At 34.0% G+C, this 24,283-nt stretch overlaps 1 protein-coding gene across 6 annotated transcripts in view; it reads left to right on the top strand.

Annotated features, from left to right (window-relative positions):
- Diaph2 (diaphanous related formin 2) overlaps window positions 1-24,283 on the top strand; it is an 831,690-nt gene that overhangs the window by 716,204 nt on the left and 91,203 nt on the right. Inside the window, exon 28 of one of the 6 annotated variants that reach the window (XM_048797304.1) lies at window positions 70-107. The exons of 4 other annotated variants lie outside the window; for them this stretch is intronic. In XM_048797304.1, the coding sequence (XP_048653261.1) occupies window positions 70-101 (32 nt within the window). In that variant the 3' untranslated portion in view covers window positions 102-107. The remainder of the gene's footprint in view (window positions 1-69; window positions 108-24,283) is intronic. One more of the 6 variants, XM_048797305.1, reaches the window with a different exon arrangement.

Genomic DNA, 24,283 nt, shown 5'->3' with positions numbered 1-24,283 from the left:
TTTTTTTTTTTTTTTTTTTTTTGTTGTTGTTGTTGTTTTATTTTGTTTATAACCATCCTTCTGCAAAAGCAAGGAATCAGGAAAAACCCCAGAAGATATAGTTGAAGGTGAGTGAAACAGATTTACCAAATTGTTGGTGCTTGACTGGTTTCCTGTTGCTATTTAGATGTTGTATTATTGTAGTACGGGTTGAGCTTGAATTTGTGTGTGAGTGTGCTTGCTTGTACTTTTCCTTCTTGCAGTGCTGAGGATTGAACCCAAGGCCTGGTGCATGCTAGCCAGCGTTGCACCATTGATCTACATCTTCATCCCATGTTTGTATGTGTACTTGCTGATACGTTCAAAATCATTAGATTAAATATGCTTTATTAAAGATGTAATTTGATAAAAGTGCATATACTTTTTCTCTTCTCCTGTGTATTAAAATATCCTAATTTCTGTGGTTGCTTTTTTTTAAAAGAGAATTAGTCCATCTGGATTAGTCATTCTAGATTCTAAAAGGAATGAAAGACAATTTACATCTTAAATTAAAATTCTGCATAAGCAGTGTAATCTGATGAACACACCCTTTTTCTCAGATTTAGAGCAATAAATATTTTTCTTATTTTGAGAAATATAAGATATGAGAAGTCCATCATAAAAGTGGTTTTTGAAGTTTGGAATGTTAACTACAGCTTCCACATGCTAACATGGTCCTCATTTAATCCCAAAGCAAGGCACCAAGTACTCTATTGTAAAAAGATTTTAAATGAATCCACAAGTTTTCCCTCTTTCTAATAAACTAGCTTTTATACTTTTCCTATGGAATCATACTTTAAGACCTAAATACAATGTAGAACCATCTTCTAAAAGTGACCCAGGGACTTGCTTTGTACAGGACATGTTCTTTGGCATTAATAAGAATCCTGACTCATTCCTATCCTGTCCTCATGCCTCATCCTCCCATTATGCACTTATCAACTGGTTCTAATGGTTTAGGAAGAAACAAATAAAATAACCATAAGATAAACACTTGATTAAAAAAATCTTTTAAAATATATTTTAGTCTATAGGAGAATAAACAGATACTTTGCATATAAACTGTGTATGTACATTTTTTTCCATATACAATAATTTACCTCATTGGAAAATCCTAGTGAAAACCATGTATATTTCTGGGGATACACAATTAGATGTGCAATCTTGACTTGAAACAATGTTATTTGTGCTGATTTACAGAGGGACTATAAAAGCTGAAACATCAGTTTGACAACATTCCTGCTGAGATTGTCCTGCAATAAATGTTTGCAGTGGTCTTTGGAGGCTGTGCCACTTAAGTCAGATCACTGAAGCTTAGGGATGATGCCTATAGTAAAACTTGGTTCCCTGCTTATCAGGGAATGTGTGAAGGCTCCCAGGCTGAAGGTTCATTAGGTCAGTCTGTAAGAACTGTCAATCAAACCAAGCTTTCAGAGGAAAACTTTAAAAAAAAAAAAAAAAAAAAACAGAAGCAAAATTTTCCCACTTAAAATTTTTCCACATTGTATTCCTACTGCTATCAAATTGTGCACACCAGAGACTCTTCTTTCTAGAGAGTGGAACACTGGACTATATTATAATATTCCGTTGGGTAGCTACAGATAGTTAACAGATCACAGGTACAGAGTAACCTCAGCTGGGAAAGCTCGTCTCTGCTCATCTTTGCCTGTGGAGTCTTTCACCCTGAAGTTTGGCCACTGTCATAAGCATGGCCACTGCTGTTAATAATCATTGTTATCACCTAGGCTGAATAGAATAGAATGATTGTCAAAGTATACAAGTCTGTAAGGAGATACATACTCGTGTCATATTCATTAGCCCTAGTATCTCATTGCACTGACAAAACCATTGAAAGTGCTTAAGCGTTTATTAATCTTAGTGTAAATCTAGCATATATATAGACACATAGGTTCTACTACCTCATTCCCCATCTCTCTTGGCCTAACAAAATATGGCAAAATTACTTCTTGTATTTCTTTCATATTTTCAAGTATATATTGTTTTATATTTAACAGTACCCTTCCCAGAGTGGAGATTTAGAATATTTATTCCATTTAACATCAGTTGATTTTATTTCCAGGTGGTGTCCATTAGGACAAACATCATGAAAAGGCTACTGACCAAAATATTGTTTCCCTGGCTGACACCTGGAAGAAAAAATAAACTTATGTTTAATGGAGTAGACTGTCTAAATCCCTGTTTTGAGAAGAGAGCACATTCATGAATATGCATTCATTGTTGAATTCAATAGATTCTAATGGTGAAGGACATCCATATCATAGAAAGTATCACCTATTCATTAACTTATTACTTTCCAAAGAAACAAGTAAGAATGCAGCTTGGAAAGATTGCTTGAAATAACCAGTTCATTCCTTTATTATGTGACACATTCATCATGACCTGCATGATAACTGATGAAATAAAAACGTGTATTATCTGTGATCTAATTTGCTGGAATTTTTATTTTAAGTTATAGTAGTGCAACTGTAGACCAGTATTATAAATAAACTGTTTATAGTTTTGTCTTACTCAGTGTCCTAGGGTATAGTATAATATCTAGTTATTTATACATTTTAAATATTTTTTTCTCTTTTATGTAATGATAAATCATCCTAGATCAGCTATATAAATGACCTAAGTGCTGTTTTAGGCTGGAGTGGGTGGTTGTACAATGTGAATTTTTAAAATAATCAAGTGGCAAGAGTTTTTAGTAGCAACATCATATGTGTTTTACTAAGTCCCCTTTCTTTGTGCCTAAGGCTTTCTGATAAAATGGATGTTATGTGCCCCTGAATACTGTCTTCAAAACAATTGACCAAATATATGTATGGGAAGAAAATATAGACATGGGAAGAAAATATATATTATTTTTACAAAGTGTATTTCCAAGGTCCATTCATTTGACACTATATGTCTTCTAGGTGGTACAGGACATTCAACGAGGCATTAAGCAGGATACAAAAGATGTCTTAGAGTCTATCCCTGTCTTCTAAATTTCTTTTTAAAAGCTGCATACTGGTCACTAATGAAATGACTATTATGTAAAGCAAAAGCCATAAGTATAGCCATGTTTTTTGCCATATATATTCCACATATGTGTGTAATCTATAACAGATGTAACATAATTTCACTATATTCAAATTAATTCACATTATTAAGAACATCACTAACTTGGAAAACCCAGAAATACCCTAGGTATTTTAATACAGTGACTGCAAATAACTGTTATAGTCCTTAAATTTTTCTATCTGCATATACAAGGTTTATGCATTCCAGCTTGTGCATATATATGTCTATATTCCTGGTTATTTATTCTTCCCTCTGTAGAATCTCAACTCTTCAGATATGATTCATAAAAATGTGATTTTTTTTACCAGTTGGTATTCTATTATTGGGATATTGGGGAATCCTGTGAACTGTGTAACTAGAAATATAGACTTGATTTTATTATTAATTCACTCAAATCATCTAATGGGCAGTAACCTACTGCATGTACATATAGTAGATAATGCAACATAATGATTTTAAGACTATGTAAAGAAATCATGCAACAGACTCAATTCCAAAGTGTGTAAAATATTCAGATTAAGAACAGAACTGCAGGAAACACTCCCAGACCATGAGAGGCTTCCAAATACATTTTTTACTAAGGAAGTCTCATTTTAATTCTGACTAGAAAAGCACAAATGACATGTCCTTAACAAGTGGCAGTATTAGTATTCTAGCATTTTAAGGGTATGAGAATGAGTTTGAAAACAAACTGAGAAAATGCAATGAATATTTGTTAATTACTGTGGAAAGTAGAGGCATTACAAGGAAAATTTGTTTTCCTCTGCCTTTCCTCACCACTTTTTCTTCCTTTCTTCTAGGAAATGGACAATGATTGAGATAGGTTTTAAGTAACAGAATGAAAGTGGATAATGCAGATGCATGTCTGGATTCAGGACAAAGGGAGGTTTGAGAAGTGCCTGCTCTAGTAGACTCAGTTGTTCACCAGCACTACTGATATGCTCCCTGTCATAACCACAGAGGAAAGGTTACACATGCAAAAGCCTGTGCCCTCTTTTGTGCTCGCTCACTTTATTTGGGTCTTTCATCCTACAAATGACATCTTCATGCCTGCTGTTCAGGGGCTTTTTCCTTAAAAAGTTGAGTGGAAACTTACAATGAAGAAAGAATGGAGGAATTTAAGTGAGTATGTGCTGTTTGTTAGGTACTGTGTAGATGTCACATATACACCATCTCATTGCATCTTTACAGCCTTCCTGAGAATTAGATTTTATTTCCTCAAGTTTACAAGTGAAGAAATGGGGGATTATAGAAGTTTAGTAGCTTGTCTGAGGTCACAGCTAGCCAATAGTTGAATCAGAATCTGAACCCCAGTTAGTCTAATTCCAAACCACATACTATTTACTTACAATATTACCTTTCACTTAGGTGCTCGTGGAAAAGATTTATGAGATTGCCCAGATTTTTCTTTGCTTTTATTGGTAAGAACAATTATAGCTGAATTTTTAGTTCTTGTCTCATAAGACTAGTAATATCACTTCGTTTTTAAAGAATGAGTGATTATTTGGTAGAAATATTCACTGGAATACTTCTAATAGTTTTCAAATCATAGAGTTGAAATTCATGTTGTGCTGTAGGCATTATTGATCCTGAGCCATCTCATGCAGGTAGATATAAATCCTTTTTTTAAAGATCTCTGATGAAAAAACACTCCAGGCTTTTCCACAGTAATTTATCTCACTGCTGAAAATGTTTACAGATAGGTATATGCACATTGTTAGGACCAATGATATAATGCCCAGTTCCAGTGAATGGAACCAATAAAAAATCACTTTTAAAATTATACTCTTCACTGGAAATTACTTGTAGGAAGTTCATATGATTTTGTCACTTCTCTAGGAAAGCCAGTTACATTTGAACATGTAAATGATCAGGCAAAGGATGGGTCACAGAAAGATTTTTATTTTGCATTTGCATTCCTTTTAAGGTTTAAGTCACAGATCTTTAAGTTTAAAGTAAATGAATGGAATGTTGAGAATTGGCACAATTTCTTTAAAAGTATCTCAGTTGTTTTTATAGAGATTTACTCTTCAATGTATGTATCCTATCCCATATTTTATCCTGTAATTGTAATTGTTTGCTTATTTGACCTTCTAACAAGGCTAAGCAATTGAAGGGCAAGAATTGTGTCTTACTCATCACAGTCTCTCTAACATTTAGCATAATGCTTGACACAGAAGTGATCAATACTTATCTATTGAATGAATTAATTAATTTATCCAATTGATTCAGCTTAGACAGGCTTTCCTCCTACTTTCCCACAATGCTAATTCACATTTCTCTGTCTTGGTTCATAGTAGCTCTCTTATCTGGAACACTCTTTCTTTCTCTTCTCCACTTCCATAAGTACAATTAGTTCTCCCTTATATAAATAGTTCCCACTTGAATCCTGTTCTGACTATCCATGCTCTCATGGAGTGATGCCTTTTGCATGTCCCAACTCTTTCAACCCCTAAAGGCTAACCACACACATTAGCTTGCTTATGCGCTATTTTATATTATTTACTGATCTTTTAATGTTTTTTTTTAAATATTTAAAAAAAATTTCTACAGAGATTTTTAAGAACAAGGTAGATAATTATCATTCTGGGATGGACTAGATAACCTCTAGTATTGTGCAGACCACTGATTCCTTGAATGTCCTCTGCATGTAAACCTTGCTTTATTAGAATTAGGAATATGATTTATGAAAATGAAGTCACCTCATCCTCCCAACTCCCTGATTCTCCTTTGCCAGAACCTCCCCTTGCCCTCCACTTTTGGTCTAATCTAGTTCTTTTAATTAAATATGAGATAATTAAAGTTCACAGAGTTTAAACCCAGCAGGTTTGATTTAGTGATAAAAATCTGTGGTTTGTCAGCTTTTCAAGGCATAATCCTAGCTTCAACCTTATCTGACAGGTAGTCAGCCTAGCAGGTTTGAGGATGAAAACCAAAGCATCTCATCTTTTCAGGCATGACTTGCTATTTATCTTCTGAGGTATAATTTACAATTGCCCTGTGGAAAGCAGGTAGGGTTAAGTAAGAGGTAAAGGCCCCCTTTTGCTTTGGCTCAATTAATTCATTTAGTACATAGTTGTCAGTGACTAGGCCTACAAGGTGCACAAGTACATTTCAAATGGGGGGAAAAGCCTCCAAACATAGCTTATTTGATTAATGTAAATTATTCCTTTACTCACTGAATATGTAAAGTATGTAAATTTAGTTCTCCTGTCAAAAGGTACCTCCATGCCATTAGTTTCTGCAGCAGACAAGGCCTGCTGCATCCTGTGCTGCATTTTCAGAGAGGTAATGCTAATGACAGTTTGAGCAATTGCCTTGATGAGCCAGAAAGGTGTTCTTTTTTATTCATGTTTAGCTACTTAGAGTCATCTGAAATAGAGATCATCTGTAGATTTACAGAGTGGGAAAAAAGCATGGGCTATCTTATTAATGTGGTTTTCCAAGCATGCTAAGAGTGAACCATCAATCAGTTATTTGCCAAGAAAGTAGCTTGTTGTCATCAGTGCTGTATAGGTGATATGCCATCTTGAAATGCAAGTTCAGATTTTAATTACCATGCTAGCTAAGTATATATAGCTGTCAAGTTGAATCTCTAGGTCATTTAGGGAAATATTGTAGGGCTTCTTAAATTGATTACAAAATAGCATTTGTATCAAAAACCTAAAGTGAACAACATGACCCATTTCAAAACATAATAAAGCACTGTATACAAGTCATCAGGAAGATGTTAGAAATCCTCCTGTGTACATCATATTATATATAAAATTTAGCTCAATTGCACTTGACTTTGTATTATTAGAAACCAACACATTAATATTAATATTTCAGACAAATTTCCTGTGGTCTAATTTTTCATTCCAAGTGAAATAGCCATATTTTCTCATTAATTTGGGTCTGTTTAGAAACAAATCACATCACATTACCATAGAAAGTCAAGTTCAAGTTTTGGTTAAATTCATGAAATACTCATAATCGGCATACAGTGTTTTCATTTGGTGATGAACTTTAGCTGTAATTTTTACATGGAGTCAAGTGCAGTAGTGACATCAGTGGTGGAAAGTGTAAATTTACACTTAAGCCACTTCCCTAGCCAAGGATTTGAATAAAAAACTAGCAGAATTCAACCTGGGCTTGTGTTAGCAAAATAGCAACGATATAGGCACTAAACTAAAGGTTCTTTCTGCCACCACTGTGTACAGCCCATGCCTGCATCTTGCCTAATCTTAATTAAATTGTATGTCTCCTGGGTCTGATGACTGAAATTCAATCAATATTTAAGGGGTTAAAAGTGCTTCTCTAAAGGACTTATAGTATGAGATATGATTTCAAAAAATGCCTGGACTAAAGAATTAATTTTTTTCTCAATTGAATGAGTAAAATTATTTTTGAAATATTCTTTTCAGACTAATAATCCATTGTATTAGAAAAAGTTATACAAGTGAATCATCTCTACAGTTTTTAGGAGGTGAATCAAGTAATTACTAAATTGAAGTACATTTAGACTTGAAATATCATGCAAAATTATATTTCCCCATAAATTTCCTGTTAAAACCTTACATTGATTTCTGTGAGTATGTTTGACCACTGAAGTAAAGTGTGGGACTCTTATAGAATTTTGATTTAATGACTAGGTAGTGGGTACTTTTATAATTACACAGCTTCATGAAGTTTGTAATGGGGGAAAAAAACGAGAAAGAGCTTCTCTTCTCAGGTACACCAGAAATGACAAAACTCAGCTCTTTAGGCATAAGTCCATGATAAGTGGAAGAGGTACTCTTCTAGTTAGTTATTCAATTGTGGAATTTTCCCAACTTAGCTTGCATTGTAACTATTCAGTATTGTCAGAACCTTGTAAAATTCCTCTAAGAAGCCTGATATGCATACACTTAACACATTCAATTCTTAATTCTTATTGCTAGTCAAGCCAAAAATTCTATTCCATAGTAGCACACTCATGAAGAGGATCATTATACTGCATTATTTGTCAAATTATTTTTCAAAATGCCAAAGAAAATATGACTGTGTCTTTGAATCCCTGATTATGTAAATTTATTTATGTTAATCTATAACATGCTAGTTGGTTGCTCTGCAGCTCCGTTTTCAAGCTGATGATGCTAAAATTTGTGTTAATTCAAATCTAGGCATATAGGTATACTTGAAATCACCTAATTTGAAATTGCAGTTCTTAAAGTTAGCTCTGAGAAATGTAATTATGTAAAGAATATTTTGAATGAAATATTGAATAAATTAGTAGAAACATAGTTAATTTTTCAATGCGTCCCAAAATAGTACACTTTGAAAGTGGTGCTTTTCTACTTTAATTTTAAATCATCTCCATTTTATGAGAAGTAAGCTTATCCTTATATTAAGCAAGTCCGATTAATTAGTAGTTCCATTAATTCCAACAAACTAGTTTAGTCAATGATGGTTTAATGCTGGTTGAAAAATAAAAGCATAAATAAATTCTAGGTTTCTTCCTGTAGTTTTTGTTTCAGATTTTTTTGTTCTTTTGTCAATCTTTAGTTAGGTTATGGCAGAATGCCATGTTACTTCATTATTCTTTAGTTCCAGTGGCTGATTGTTTTTAATTCCATTGCTGGTAGTTTTTTTCTAATGCATCAAACATTTTCTGTAAAAGGAAAAAGGAAAGAAGAGTTTTACTACCACACTGACTTGTAAGCTATTCCAAGGATTGATTGTACTTGAAGTTGGCAATGTACCCCCAACCCCATTTTTTTCTTCAAAAATCAGTAACACTGTATATTTCCTTCTTAAAACAGGAAAGAAGAACCATGTATCACAATTGTCTTAGATAATAGCAAAGTCCTGTGTCCTTTCTCCTTGTCCCTCCCACTCTATGGGACTACTTCTCCAACATCTGGGTATTACAAAAGGCAGAAGAGTAAAACCAGGAGATCGCGTCTTACTTTTGTAAGGTAAATTAGCCATTGCTTCCCCAGATAACTTGATGTAAACCCACACCCCAGGGGGGAGAAATAAAAGATTAGGGAGTCATTTGACTTCCTGGGAGGCTTTAGGAAACAGGACCAAGGAGAAGATAAAGCCTTGGCATCTACTCCATAATTGCCTATGACTGCTAGACTTCAATCTAATCTCTCTATAGTACCTCATCAATATTCAGTGTATATTTCTTATGTGAAAGCAGAATACTAGTTGGATTTCTTTAAAATTCCACCCTTCATTTCTTTCCCTTGCATGTTCCTTGCAATTAACTTTGCAAGCCCTGGGCAAGTTAGTTAACCTCTCTTGGCCTCAAAGGCCTCATCTATAAAACGAGTGGTTTGGAATAGATGATCTTTATGATCCCTTCCATTGTGAACATTCTATGTTGTGAATCCTCAAGGCTTTAAACTATATGAGTATAGGAGCCAATTTTTTTTATCATTTTTTAAAATCTCCCCACAGGGCCTAATATAACTGAGTACATTACCTTGCACCTGCTATGTGAAGTACAGAATAGATTTTGAAGATAGCTTTAATATGTGCTAAATTAGACATTGCATTTTAGTTGATAGGTTATTATGAACTTGCTTGTTTCAAAAGAAAAAAAAAATCATGGAAAATGAATCATTGGGATGGGATTATGTAATCTCATGTAGGGAGATTATACTTTAATAATTGGCTTATCAAAGGAATGTGGGTTGAATTGTATCACCCAGAAAAATATGTTGAAGCCCTTACCCCGTGTGTCTATGAGTAGGGTTTTATTTTGCAAAATAGAACCATACGAAATAGGATCTTTACAGATGTAATCAAGTTAAGACATGATCATACTAGATTAGAATGGGCCTTATATCCAAAGACTAGTGTCCTTATAAGAAGAAGATTTCATTCAATTTAATTTCATTAAATTGAGTTTTGTAGTAGGGGAGACGATTAAAAATTCCAACTACAACAGTACCAAGGGGAGATTTGTAGCCATGGAGGGATCAATAGATGGAAAATCACTAAGAGGAAACATCGTGAGGATGAAGGGAGTCATCTTGGTTAAACTGACTTGACAGGTGTCTTGCTGAAAATAGGCTACAGTGATAAGATATCCAGGGTATGGATAAGGAATTTGGTCAGATATCAAGGGTGAGAGATTTTTGCTAAGAACAAAACTGATTTTGGACTAAATGGGCTAAACACAGAACTCAAGGCCAGGTCTAGTAAAAAAGGGAGCCTGACTCAAGTTTGATCAAAGGAGAGTTTTTATCATTATCTTCTTAATCAGATTATTTCAAGAGGATAGGAATTATAGTTCATACTCTTCAGTATCTCTACTCTGAATCTCTATCCCCATGGACACACACCACCCATGAAGAGCAGTATATGTGTATCATAAAGTAGGTTGTGGAAAATTATTTTCAAAGATGGTGGACTAATTATGACAAGCAATACCTTAACTCACCAGTTAAGCAGGCTCTAGGCACAGCCTTATATAACTCATTATTATTTGACTAAATGAAGACAATCTATATTCTAAGCCTCTGGTACAGAATTTCTAGTTAACAGTGGTTGGCATAATTTATTCTCTTGCCTGCTATTTTCAAATGATGTTACTGCTTTGAATTCATTATTTTTATTTTTTTAGTTGTAGATGGACACAATATCTATTTACTTACTTACTTACTTACTTACTTATTTTTATGTGGCACTGAGGATTGAACCCAGGGTCTCACACCTGTGAGGCAAGTGCTCTACCACTGAGCTACAGCCCCGGCCCTGAACTCATTCTTTAAAGTAATATTTATAAATATAATTGGTAAAAGTATGACATTGTTGGCCAATGAAAAGAATTGCTTTGCCAGCTTGGGAAAAGAAACATAAAGCACTATAGCATAGTGGAAACTGCAGACATCCTCACAGAAGTGATGGATTAATGACCACATGCAGCATTATGAAAGCTAGTTATAGTTTGCTTAAACCAGTCTCTGTTTATAGCATTCTCAATCTTTTTAAACAGCTAAAATATAATAACATTTTAAAAATTAAAGTATTTCCCATAACCAAGAACTTGATATGAAATGAGCAACATTAAGCACAAAACAATTGAAGCTTCAAATACTGAACCAGGCGAGAATTTTAAACAGCCCAAATGAATAAGGATGCAACACTGTTGTGCTTCTTTGGATGCAGTAATAATCAGGCTCGGAGGTTAGCAGGAAGAGATTTTATAACAATAATGGCTCCAAGTACCATTTTTCTCTTGTGACTTTGACTCACAAAGGTGAAGCTTTTATTTGAAGTTTTGATACAATGCAGCTACTAACAGGGGGTGGGTGGTGGGTGGGGGAGTGTTGGCCAAATGACTGGACCCTCTCAAACATCTATGAGAGAGAGAGATTGAGAGGGAGAAACTTGGAGGAATTGAGTGAGATAGAAAAGGAGAAGGGGAGGAGACAAAAGGGGGAAAAATTACATTACCAATGACAAATCAGAACTGAAAGTTTGCCTTGCTTGTTGTCATTCATTGCCATTCATATTTGGAAAGCAGACTGCTGTGATAATTGATTTGATGGTCTAGCTTGAGTGGAAGCACTTCTGAGCATAGCAGGCCTCAGAGATGCCAAAAAAGAAGAAAAGGTGGGAATGAAATAATGCACTACTTTCTCCTCAGAGGCATGTGGCCCAGTTTTTAAGAACAGAAAAACATGCTCTGGGGTGGGGGGAATAGAATGGGGGGAGGATCTAGAGAACTTAGTAATAAATACAAAAATGACCATATAGCTCCAGTCAGATAAAAATAGGCATTCAGACCGAGACAATGAGAGGACATATTTTACTGACAGGTGAATAATAGGGGAGCGTGGTGGAAATAATCTGATTTTTAATGGACTCTGTCCTTGGGAGTACCTTTTTTGCTGTTCTTTTATATAAGGACAAAAGTGATTCCTTTTCTAAAAAGCCTTTTAATTTTTTAAGCTTTTCATACTAGATTAATAGTTCAGAAGGAGAAAAAGAAAACAGTAATTGAGACTAAAAAGCTATATATATGTGCCTAGATTATCTAAATGACATTGAATTTATTTCCTTGAAGGAATATAATAATGAAGCTTGTCCTTAGATTTGTGAGTAGAGGGTGGTGTTCAGCCATTGCATCCTGCTGCTATGAATAAGTTAAGAGACTAAAGTGCCAGTTGACGGGTTAGGGGGTGGGGGAGAGCAAGATTTTTTAAAAAGTACTGAATTCACTGCCTGACCTCTTAATCACAAATGCCAATTGGATTGTGTGCCCTGTCATTCCATTTAAGGACCTAAACAAAACCAGATAAAAGACATGGCTGTCAAAACACAAATTTTAATCAGAACCTGTTTGTTTTATGAGAGAAATGTACTTATTTGTGTTCAAAAGTAACTCAGTCTTTTAGCTTGGCCCCCTTTCTCTCTTTCCTAACCTCTCCCTTCTACCTTTCTCTCTTTTCTCTCTTCTTCTTTTACATACCTATCTAGCTTCCTCTACTTTATGCCTACAGAGAAAGCCTGTTGTTTGGCCTCATTGAATCAGACCAAACCTGTTTAATACATATGCAGGCATTATGCAAATATCAATACCCTCACATCACATCACACTAAATTTCTATACTCCTGGTAAGCTTCTCAACTACAGTGAGCTTTATGACACAGCTTTATGAGTTTTTTAAAAAAGAAAAACTACCTCAAATATATGAATTGCTGTAAAAAACTCATATGAAATTAATACGAAGAAAGCAATGTTAGCTATGTCAGTATAATGTATGCCAATATTTTTCAACATCTGTCCAAAAAAATCAGCGTGAGAATTACCTGCAAAGCTTATTAAGACTCAGATTTCCAGTCTCCACCCCAGATCTACTAAATCTTAGTATATAATACCAAGAAATCTGCACTTCAACAAGTGCCTCACATCATTCTTCTGCACATTGCAGTAGTTCCAGTGTCAGAGACATAATGATTAAAGAGAACTATTTGATCAGATAAACTAGATTCTGATCCATTCTTACCATTACTAGTTGTGTGAACTTAGGCATTTACTCAGCACTCTAAATTTCAAGTTTCTTATCCATAAAATGTACCTTTTTTGCTGTTCTTTTGTTTATGTAGTAGAGTTGCTCAGAGGATTAAGTAAGATAATGAATTAAAAAAAACAATGGCTGTTGATTTTATCAATACATAGTCAATATTTTATCTTTTATGATTTAGAAATAGGTTCTTTCGGTTATTTTCTATTAATTGTTCACATTGCCTCTATGTACATACAGTATTAGCTTTTAATTCAATTCAGTGTCCACCTGGGCAGTACTTTTTCTTGCCTCAATGAACATAAGATTTAAAATCATGCCCATCACTTAATCTTACCCAGTGGGAATATAGAACCATCTTAGATTAAAATAATAGCACATATTTACTGGCATAGAGTAAATTTCTCTTATTAATACCAACTGCATATAATACAATAAAATATGCACAATAATCATAGGTGAATATGTATTTAAACAGAATTAAGGCACTAAACTTGATAAGTGATGGAGGAATGCCCAGGATGTCCATGTGCTTCTGTAAATACCAAAGACAATTTACAGTGTAACTAGCAACAGCACCTATCTCACACCAAAAGGCAATTCATCAAATATTATCACATATAAAGTGATTATTTTTCCTCATAGCCTAGAACAGAGAAAAGATCAAAAGACTTTCATTTTTTTACTCTTAATTCTTTTTTACTTCGTAGCTCTGTTATCTCAGATGAAACTCTTACCCTTAATGCCCATTTCTATAAAATGAGAATAATCATATTTGTCCTACCTCACAGTCTTGAAGTGAGAAGAAATGTGGTAATGCATGTAGAAACCTCTTGTAAACTATGTGCTATGCAAATGAATGGTATTAGTTCACACCTGTTCAAATGGATGTATTTATCAACTTTTGATGAGGATTGCATTCTGATTCTCCAATAAATCCAAAGTATAGATGAAATGAGAATTCTTCATTGTTGTGCCTTGCTGATTTTTGCTTGAGGTGACCAAATTGCATTGACACATTTTTACACAGCTTTTGTTAAATATTCCTTGGTCCAAAAGCTTTCAACTTTGTGTCTTTGAAGCTCCAATTCGCTGATCAATGTCTGAACTTGTGAAGCTTGAAATTTGTCATTTGGCATTGACTTATGTGTAAATTTGAGTCAAAACTCAGTGTCCTTTAAACATCATGGGGCAAATTTTCAGCATGGCCTCATTTTTTACTGATATACTTTGTATTTGTAAGTACAAATTGCCACTTTTGTCCTCAAGAGAGCACAAAGTGGTCATTGCACCTGCCATGAGGTAATTGAAGGTGCAAAAAAACACTTCTACAAAAAGGTCTTTGTGACACTCCCTTTCCCCATACCCCTCCTCTCCCTTTCTCTGTGTGTACAGAAAGAAAAAAAAAAAAGAAAAGAATACCATTAGCAGGCTCTGAATAGAGGTCAGCACTTCTTTTCAAGAAAAATAAACTGCATCTAATTTGTACTTTTTTAACAGAAAAGAAATACACAAGTTATCCTGAATAATTTAAGACAAAAAATTTGAGAGAAATGGCAGTGTCTTTCACAGTTATTATTTAACTGTGATGCTATATACTCCTTAACTTAAGCAAATGAATAGTTTTGACTAATGAAAAATAGCTTTGGGGAACCAATTATGAAACTTGTGCAGCACCTAGAATTTCAGTTGCCTAAATTTATCTTCTAACATTTCTTGAGACCAAGAGAATAACATTTGGTTTTAATATACTCTTCTTTGCACTGTTGTTCTTCAGGTCTTTAGGTAATTCTAGAACCATAGGAAATGAAAGGGAACCCAACCTAGAGCTTATCTGTTATCTAAACAGGATATATGTTGTAACCAACTTGTAAAATTATTCAAACAGTGGGAGAACTTCCTAGACACTTCCTGGTATGCTACTAATGGCCATTCTAAACATTGCCTGGAAATTATTCTCAGAGCTTGATTTATACTGCTAAGGATATATATATACACATACAATTTATCCTAGCCTACTTATATACAACATATATGCTTACTAGACCAATGCAAGTAGGCAGTCACTTTTTCCCCCTCAGAAATAGTAAACTCATTTACTTTTCCTTTTTGAAATTTTGTTATATCTAATTTTTGATAACAGACCATGTACTCTGAGATCTACCTATATTCAACGTTTTGTGCGTATGACAGTTTAATCTTAAAACATAAAAATTCCATGTGTTTGGCTTTTACTCCTCCTGATCTCCAAAACCGTCAACACATTTTTAATTGTTTGATATAGTAAATAAAACAATGGCTTTATGCTGTAACAGTTGATATCTACAACTTATTCATTTTGTATAAGTGAAACATAATACCAGTTGAACAGCAACTTCCTATTTTTCCCTCACCCCAAACCCTGGCAAGGTTTCTATAAGTTTGACTATTTTAGCTATTTCATATAAGTGGAATCATGTGCTATTGATCTTTTCATGACTGGCTTGTTTCACATGCCTTTAAGATTCATGCATGTTGTCACACAGGACAGAATTTCTTTACTTTCATAAGGTCGATTAATATTCCATTACATGCATATGTCACATTTTCTTAATCCATACATTCATTGATGGACATTAGGGTTGTTTCCATATCTTGGCAATTTTGAGAAATGCTATAATGAAGATGAAAGTTCAGTATCCTCTTTTTAATTATTTTGGATACATTCTCAGAAGTGAGATTGGTAAATCATACGGCAGCTATTGTTTTAATTTTTTGAGGAACCTCCATATTGTTTTTCATAATGGCTGTACTATTTTACATTTTAACCAACAAAAGTTTGCAAGGGTCTGAATTATCCACATTTTCAACAATACTTGTTATCCCTTTTGATAATAGTAATCTTAATGTGTGATGTAGTTTGGATTTGAATTTCCCTGGTGTTTAGAGATGTTGAGCATCTTTTCACATACTTGTTAGCTATTTGTATGTCTTCTTTGGAGAAAATGTTTATTCAGGATCTTTGCCCATTTTTCAATGAGGCTGTATATTTTTCTATTGAGTTGTATGAGTTACTTATGTATTTGTGGGTATTAATCCCTTATCAGCTGTATACTTTGCAAATATTTTCTTCCAATCCATAGGTCGCCTTTTGTAGGGCCATTTACCTGCTGTTGCTTTTGTTGCTTGTATTTTTGGTATCATATCCAAGAAATCATTGCCTAGATCCATGCTATGAAACCTTTACTTTGTTGAAGAAATTGTTTTAGTTGTTATGTTTAAATCTTTAGTCAATTTGAAGCTTATTTTTGCGTATGACATATAGATAAGACTCCAATATTCTTTTGCATGCACATATCCAGTTTTTTAGCACCATTTGTTGAAGGGGCTATCCTTGACCATCGTGGGTTCTTGAGACTCCAGAGATAATTTTGAAATCATGATGTGATAAGTCCAGCTTCATTATCAATACTAGGCTATTTAGGATCTTTTATGTCTTCACATGAACTTTAGGATGGGTTTTTGTATTTATGTGAAAAACTCATTGGGATTTTGAAAGAGATTGTATTGAACCCACAGATTGAATTGAATAATATAGACATTTTTTTAAAAAGAGAGAGAAGAGAGGAAAGAGAGAGAGAGAGAGAGAGAGAGAGAGAGAGAGAGAGAGAGAGAGAGAATTTTTTAATATTTATTTTTCAGTTTTCGGTGGACACAACATCTTTATTTTATTTTATGTGGTTCTGAGGATCGAACCCAGCGCCCCACACATGCCAGGCGAGCACGTTACCACTTGAGCCACATCCCCAGCCCAATATAGACATTTTAACATTAACTCTTCCAATTCATGAATATGGAATGCCATTCAATTTATTAATTTCTTCTTTGGTTTCTTTCATCAATGTTTTATAGTTTTAATGTACCGATCTTAAACTTCCTCAGCTAAATTTTATTCCTATGTATTTCATTCATTTTTGAACTGATAAAAAATTGTACGTTTATGAGAAACCATGTGATTTTTAATACATATATACATTTTTTATATTCAAATAATGGTAAACCTATCTTCTTAAATACTACTTCTTTATGGCAGAAACCATTTAAAAAAAAAAAAACCTAAACAGTACTTTATAATTATCAGTAGTCACCCTATTTTTGATACTATATAAATGGAATTGTTTTCTTAATATTTTTAGTTTATGTCTTAGCATAAAGAAATACGTTTGATTTTTGTATGTTGACTTTATATCATATAACTTCACTGAACTTTTTATTTTATTTTTTCAACTTAGTTGTACATGATAGCAGAATGAATTTCAATTTATTGTATACAAATGGAGTGCAACATTTCAATTCTCTGGTTGCACATAATATAGAGATGCACCATTTGTGCAATCATACATGTTCCTAGGGTAATTATGTCCATCTCATTCCACCGTCATTCCTAGCCTCGTAACCCCTCCCCACCCTCCCATTTGCCCAATCCAAAGTTCCTCTATTCTTCCCATGTCCCTCCCCGACCATAGATCCGTCTCCGCTAATCAGAGAAAACATTTGGCCTTTGGTTTTTTGGGATTTGCTTACTTCACTTAGTATAATGTTCTCCAACTCCATCCATTTACCTAAAAATGCCATGATTTTATTCTTTTAGTGCTGAGTAATCTTCCATTGTGTTTATTACTAAAGGTGTTGAACACTTTTTAATATATTTCTTGATCACTTGTATATCTTCTGAGAACCATCTGTTCAGTTCCTTACCCCATTTATTGATTGGGTTGTTTATTTTTGGGTATTAAGTTTTTTTGAGTTCTTTATATATCCTGGAGATTAGTGCTCTATCTGATGTGCGTGTGGTAAAAATTTGCTCTCATACTTTAGGTTCTCTCTTCACCTCAATGATTGTCTCTTTTGCTGAGGAAAAAACTCTTTTTACTTTGAATACATCACATTTATTGATTCTTGATTTTATTTCTTGCACTTTAGAACATGATTCTATATTTTGAAGATCCAAAATATTCCACCAGTAAACTTCTAGAACTAATAAATGAATTCAGCAAAGTACCAGGATATAAAATCAATACCCACAAATCAATTGCATTTCTATACATAAGTGATGAATCCACTGAAAGAGAAATTAGGAACTCTACCCCATTCAAAATAGCCTCAAAAAATATAAAATACTTGGGAATCAATCTAACAAAAGAGGTGAAAGGCCTCTACAATGAAAACTACAGAACACTAAAGAAGGAAATTCAAGAAGACCTTAGAAGATGGAAAGATGTCCCATGCTCTTGGATAGGCAGAGTTAATATTATCAAAATGGCCATACTACCAAAACTTTTATACAGATTCAATGCAATTCCTGTTAAAATCCCAATGTCTTTCTTCATAGAACTCAAAGAAACAATCATGAAATTCATTTGGAAAAATAAGAGACCCAGAATAGCCAAAGCTATTCTTATCCAGAAAAATAAAGCAGAAGGCATCACAATACCAGATCTTAAACTATACTACAGAGCAAAAGTAACAAAAAGAGCATAGTATTGACACCAAAATAGACTTGTAGACCAACAGTACAGAATAAAGGACACAGAGAAAAACCCATATAAATACAATTATATCATACTAGACAAAGGCCTCAAAAACATACATTGGAGAAAGGATAGCCTTCTCAATAAATGGTGCTGGGAAAACTGGAAATCCATATGTAGCAAAATGAAATTAAAAGTCTATCTCTCACCATGCACAAAACTCAACTCAAAGTGGATCAAGGACCTAGGAATTAGACCAGAGACCCTTCACTGAACTTTTTATTAGTTCTAACGGGTTTTGGGGGGCATCTTTAGTGCTTTCTACACAAAAGATCATGTGTCTACAGATAGATACATTTTCTATTTTCTTTTGAATTTCAATGACTTTCATTTTTTTATTAGTTGAGTTGCTTGAGTTAAGTTGTCTGATACTATGTTGATTGTAAGTGGTAAGAAGGGGATTTTTGCCTTTTTTTTGATATGAGAAGAAAAGCTTTAGGTTTTCATCAATGACAATGAGGTTAGCTGTGGGCTTTTCCTATAAAGCCTTTATTGTTGAGATAAATTCCTTCTGTACATATTTTGTTGAGAGTTTTTTTTTTAATCATGAAAAGTGGTTAAATATTTCAAGTGCTTTTTCTGTAGCTATTGAGATGATCATGTGATCTTTATCCTTCATTATGTTAATGTGGTGTCTCACATTCATTTATTTGTGTATGTTGTACCATGTTTACATCCCAGGGACAAATTCTACTCTGTCATGATGTATGATATTTTTAGGGCTGTGGATGTAGCTCAGTGATAAAGCAGTCATCTAGCTGTCTATATGAAGGTGATAACTTTAATCACATGTAGAAACTCAACACTTTTATTTCTTCCTCCCCACACTTTATATTACTGGTATTCAAATTTATATCTTCTTATATTATGAATCCAATTATAAATTTATGTAGTTATAATTATTTTTAGTAAGTTTTTCTTTTTTAACTTTTGTAATAGAATTTAAAGTACTTTACAAACCACCATCATAATGTTATCATATTTATATTTATCTGTGTACTTACCATTTCCAGTGAGTTTTATACTTTCATGTTTTTTGTGTTGCTGTATGGCAACCATTTATTTCAATTTGAAGAACTCCCTTTAACATCTCATCTAGTGATAATGAGTTACCTCAGTGTTTGTTTGCCTGGGAAAGTCTCTATCGTTCCTTCAATCTTTGCCACATATAGTATTCTAGTTGGCATATTATTTATCTTTTCATAATTTTGAATATTAACATCCAGTACCTTCTGGCCAACAAGGGTATCGATAAGAAATCTGCTGATAATCTTATGAGTGCTCCCTTGCACACACACTGAGTCACTTTTCTCTTTCTGTATTAAAAATTGTCTGAATTTAGATAAGTTGATTATGATGTGTTTTGTTGTAGACTAGACTTTTTTTGTGTTTTTCTTATTTGGATTCCTTTATATCCAGTTTTTTTGAATCTAGATATCCAGTTCCCTCCACAGGTTTAGGGGGAGGTGATTCTCTATTAATTCCTTAAAAAGCTTTAAAATTTTTTTTTAGTTGTAGATGGACATGATACCTTTATTTATTTTTATGAGGTGTTGATGATTGAACCCAGTGCCTCACATGCACTAGGAAAGAACTCCATCTCTGAACTACAACCCTAGCCCCTTAAAAAGCTTTTTATCCCTTTCTCTTTCTTCCTTTGGAACTTCCATAATGCATACTTTTGTTTTTTTGATGATGTTAAGTAAGTTCCTTAGGATTTCCTCATACTTTTCTTTTTATTTTCCCCCTCTGACTGGATATTTAAATAACTTGTCTTGAGGCTAACTGGTTCTATCTTCTTCATCAACTCTGCTCTTTAATTTAGTGAATTTTTTAATTCATTTATTATATTCTTCATCTCTATAATTAATATTTGGACCTTTGTATACAGTTTCTCTTTGTTGATGTTCTTATTTTATTCCAGAATCATTTTTCTAGTAGTGTTTATTTGTCTATACAGGTTCTTATATAACTTAGTGAATTTTCTTAAGATGATCATTTTTAATTATCTGCCAGGCAATTTATAGATTACTTTTTCTTTAGAGTTGATTACTAGAGATTTATTTTATTTCTTTGATTATGTCATATATCTCTGAATCTTCATGTTCCTTGTAGCTTTTCATTGGTATGTTCAAATTTGAGAAAGCAGCCACTTCTCTCATCTTTATGGAGTGACTTATAGAGAAAGAGTCAACTAATCAACATGTCTATAAATTCTGGTCTCAAAAACTTTTTCTACAAATGTGTCATCTCTGAATCTGTATAGTTTCCTAATTAGAGAGACGTACTGGTTTCTTTTTTTACAGGACCCTCTATTTTCTTCTTCTCTGGCCCCTGACTACTATACTATAGACCAAGAAGTTGGAGACATTCTCTATCTACTCCTCTCACTCCTTCCCTCTGGAGAAGCCTTGAGCTCTCTGACTTGTCCCAATTTTAGAGGCATGCTGGGTACAACAAGCCACCAGCCCCTTTCTTTTATTTTTGTCTGGCCCCACCAAACTATGCCAACCAGTTCTGTCAGTGCTACATGTGAAGTGAGACAGAACCAGCCCCTCAGGTAGTACACTGAAAAGCTAGTTGGTATGTTCCATTTCTCTTCCACTGTCCTGTGGGATAATCCTCATGGTATGCACTTTTTTGTTAAGTGCTTACAGACATTTGAGCTGTGTTTGTACTGTCGCTGTTCCTTGTGAGGCAAGATAGAAACAAGCCCTTCATGCTGTGCACCAGGGATACATTGAAGGCAGCCATGGTCTATTTTCTCTTACCTCCTGAAAAAGAAATTGAGGGCCAAGGTGATTTTTTTTCAGAGTTGAGCAATGCTAGCTTTGGGGAGGGGCTGACACAGGTAAAGGAAGATTGTTTTCTTTTCTGTTTCAATGAATTGTTCTTGGTTTGTTCTCATTTGGAGTACTGCAAACTCTTAACTAGATTCTGGTCCTCTCAGAAAAATATTTTTGTCTGTACATTGTTAAAATGGTGTTTATGTGTGTGAAAAGGGGTTGGCACTTCAATATTTCACGATTTTGTTGATATCAGCCTGCTATTATTTAAATGGAAAGTTTATTTTACATAAGTGAGCTATATAATTTAATGTAGGTTTATCTATGCATTTCTCCTTGAATGACTAAATTACAAAAGGCTATCTGGAATTCCCCTTCTACCCATCTTTGGAGTAAGAAAAAAAATGTTTAAGTGGTACCTGGGTAGCTGACAGGATTCCCTATAGGCAGTTTGAGACCTAAAATAAAACCAAATGTCCCTTATAGGTTTATAGGATGATAGCCAGGAACTCCAGACTATTAAGTTTTATTAATCAATGTGGTAGAAACTAAGATTTTGAAATTTGAAATTTATTCAAGGTGATGAGAGGGTAAGAAATAGATGGGTGATAAAAAAATCTTTGAAAATGTGTTTTCAAAGGAATGTTAGTTGTAGAGCACGTGCTTAGCATGTGAAAGGCCCTGGGTTCAATCAACAGCACACACACACAAAAAAAAAAAACTAAGCAAACCAAAAGTAGTGCTGTCACATATTAAATATACAGCTTGAACTCTTTCTTGTCCTGATGACAAACACTTATCTAAGCCAAGATTACTATTTTGTTTCATTTTATCCCTTCCCTTTCACAGTAATATCCGTAGTGATGACCGGTCCTGGAGAGTGTCAATCTGATATGTTAGGAATTCATTCCTTTTTAGGTAGCCAAAATGTAAGTGAATTACAGTTTACTACATATTGTCAAACCATAGAAACAACAACAAAGATACTTAAATGAACAAGCTCTGGTCTTTTCAAAATCAAAGAAGTGTAAGAAAAGCATTCAACTTAAAGGGCACACTCTATCCCAGAAGGTTACTGCTACAATATAGATAGTAAATAAAGTATAAGAATTATACATTTGTAAAATTGACCAGATTATGTTGTGTTCATGTAAAAATATGTAATTGTAATCCCCACTATTATGTATCATTATAATGCACCAAGTAAAAACTTTTAAAAGGATTGAAATAACAAATTCAATTTGAATTAGTGCCATTTTCAGTCTTAAACTCATTCACATATTAAAGTCAAAAGGAAAGAAAGAATAACATGTTTTATTTTCCATCATCATATGAGATAGCACAATGAATGGAAATAGTTATCTTCTAAAAACCCTCACACTAATTGATACTTCAGTGGGTACATTATTCCTTGTCACTCTGAATTAAAAGAAGCATTAGATCGATAGTGTTCTCTTAGGAAATAATTTTCATAATCTAACATTCCATAATTGAAATTTAAAAACTAATACATTTCCATATTTCAAAATGAAGAGAAAATAAAGCTATGAATTGTATTTTCTTTCCATGATCAGTTTGAAGAGCTTAGGCCCATTTAAGGTATATAGAACAGGAAAACAGTACCCTAATAAATGGTGATTTAACTGAATCCATTCAAATAAGTGGGGATATTGTGGGATTTGTTGACCAGAAGGAAGAGTGAGTTCAGTTAGTCCAAAGGTAATTTGAGTTTGGGAATTAAGCTAGGCATGACTTCCCTGAGTGTCACTGCTATGGATCGGAATTTGAGCCAATTTTTAGGATCTGGCCAGGGTCTAATTAGGTATTTTTTCCTGAGAAGAAACTATGGCATATGGTAATAACTGTCCTTAAAATAAAAAGGAGAAATTGAATGGACTTATTACTCCATCTGTGGCCTATGTGCACTTCCTGTCCTCCATTCCTTGGGTTTAGCCACTTTGTAGCTCTTACCACAATCTCTGTGTACCCTATTTTTAACTTCTTCTTGTTGTTTAATATTGTATAAAGGATTTTTTCTATTTGCAAGGAACAGAGGCATGTTGGAGTTTTCTGATAGGGTTAAGGAACCACGGGAAAGAAATATCATAGTCGTTTCCCAGCCATGCCTCTTCAAAACTATAATGTTTGAGTCACAATGGTGGATCTGGCAGTTTGACAGCAACTCCAGTTACACAATGACCACCCCACTGGTAATGAGCCTTTAGGAGCAGGTGTCGGTTGTACTTGACTAAAGTTATGCCTTATTAATCTCTGTACTTTGATGCTTTGCCATTATAGTGACTCAGCCACTCCATTTTTATTTTTCTGTTTAATTCTTCTTTATACTTTCTTAACAATGAATGAACTCTCTGTTTTCCTTTTTACACCAAGGTGTCTGCTTATTCATGGCTTCTACTCTCATGTGGCTTTTAACATCCTCTCTCTCAGCTTCTATTGCTGCCTAACATTTGTATCCTTTTCTGTATGTGTCTCATTAAATTCCTTCAAGGAAGATTTGTTTAGTTTGATTCAGAGCAGAGAGTTCCTACTGTAAAGAGCTCTCATATCAGTATATCAACACTTTTCTTTAGTACTTAACCATTATTTAATCTATTGTTATTGGAGTCATATGATGCCAAACATTATGCCCCATATATAAGGCACCACTTTAGGAGATGCTAAGGTATCTCTGAAGGGGACAGAGCAACTGATCAGCATTATGTATGTACAGAATGTTCTGTATATTGAGCTGTTACTATATGAAGGGACTTGAAGTAGTAGATGCTCATTTTTTATCATATATCATTGAATCTAAGATGATATCAATCATGAT

Source organism: Marmota marmota, unplaced genomic scaffold (assembly GCF_001458135.2).
Source record: "Marmota marmota marmota unplaced genomic scaffold, marMar, whole genome shotgun sequence".
NCBI lineage: Eukaryota > Metazoa > Chordata > Mammalia > Rodentia > Sciuridae > Marmota > Marmota marmota.
This window is presented reverse-complemented; position numbering and strand designations above follow the sequence as displayed.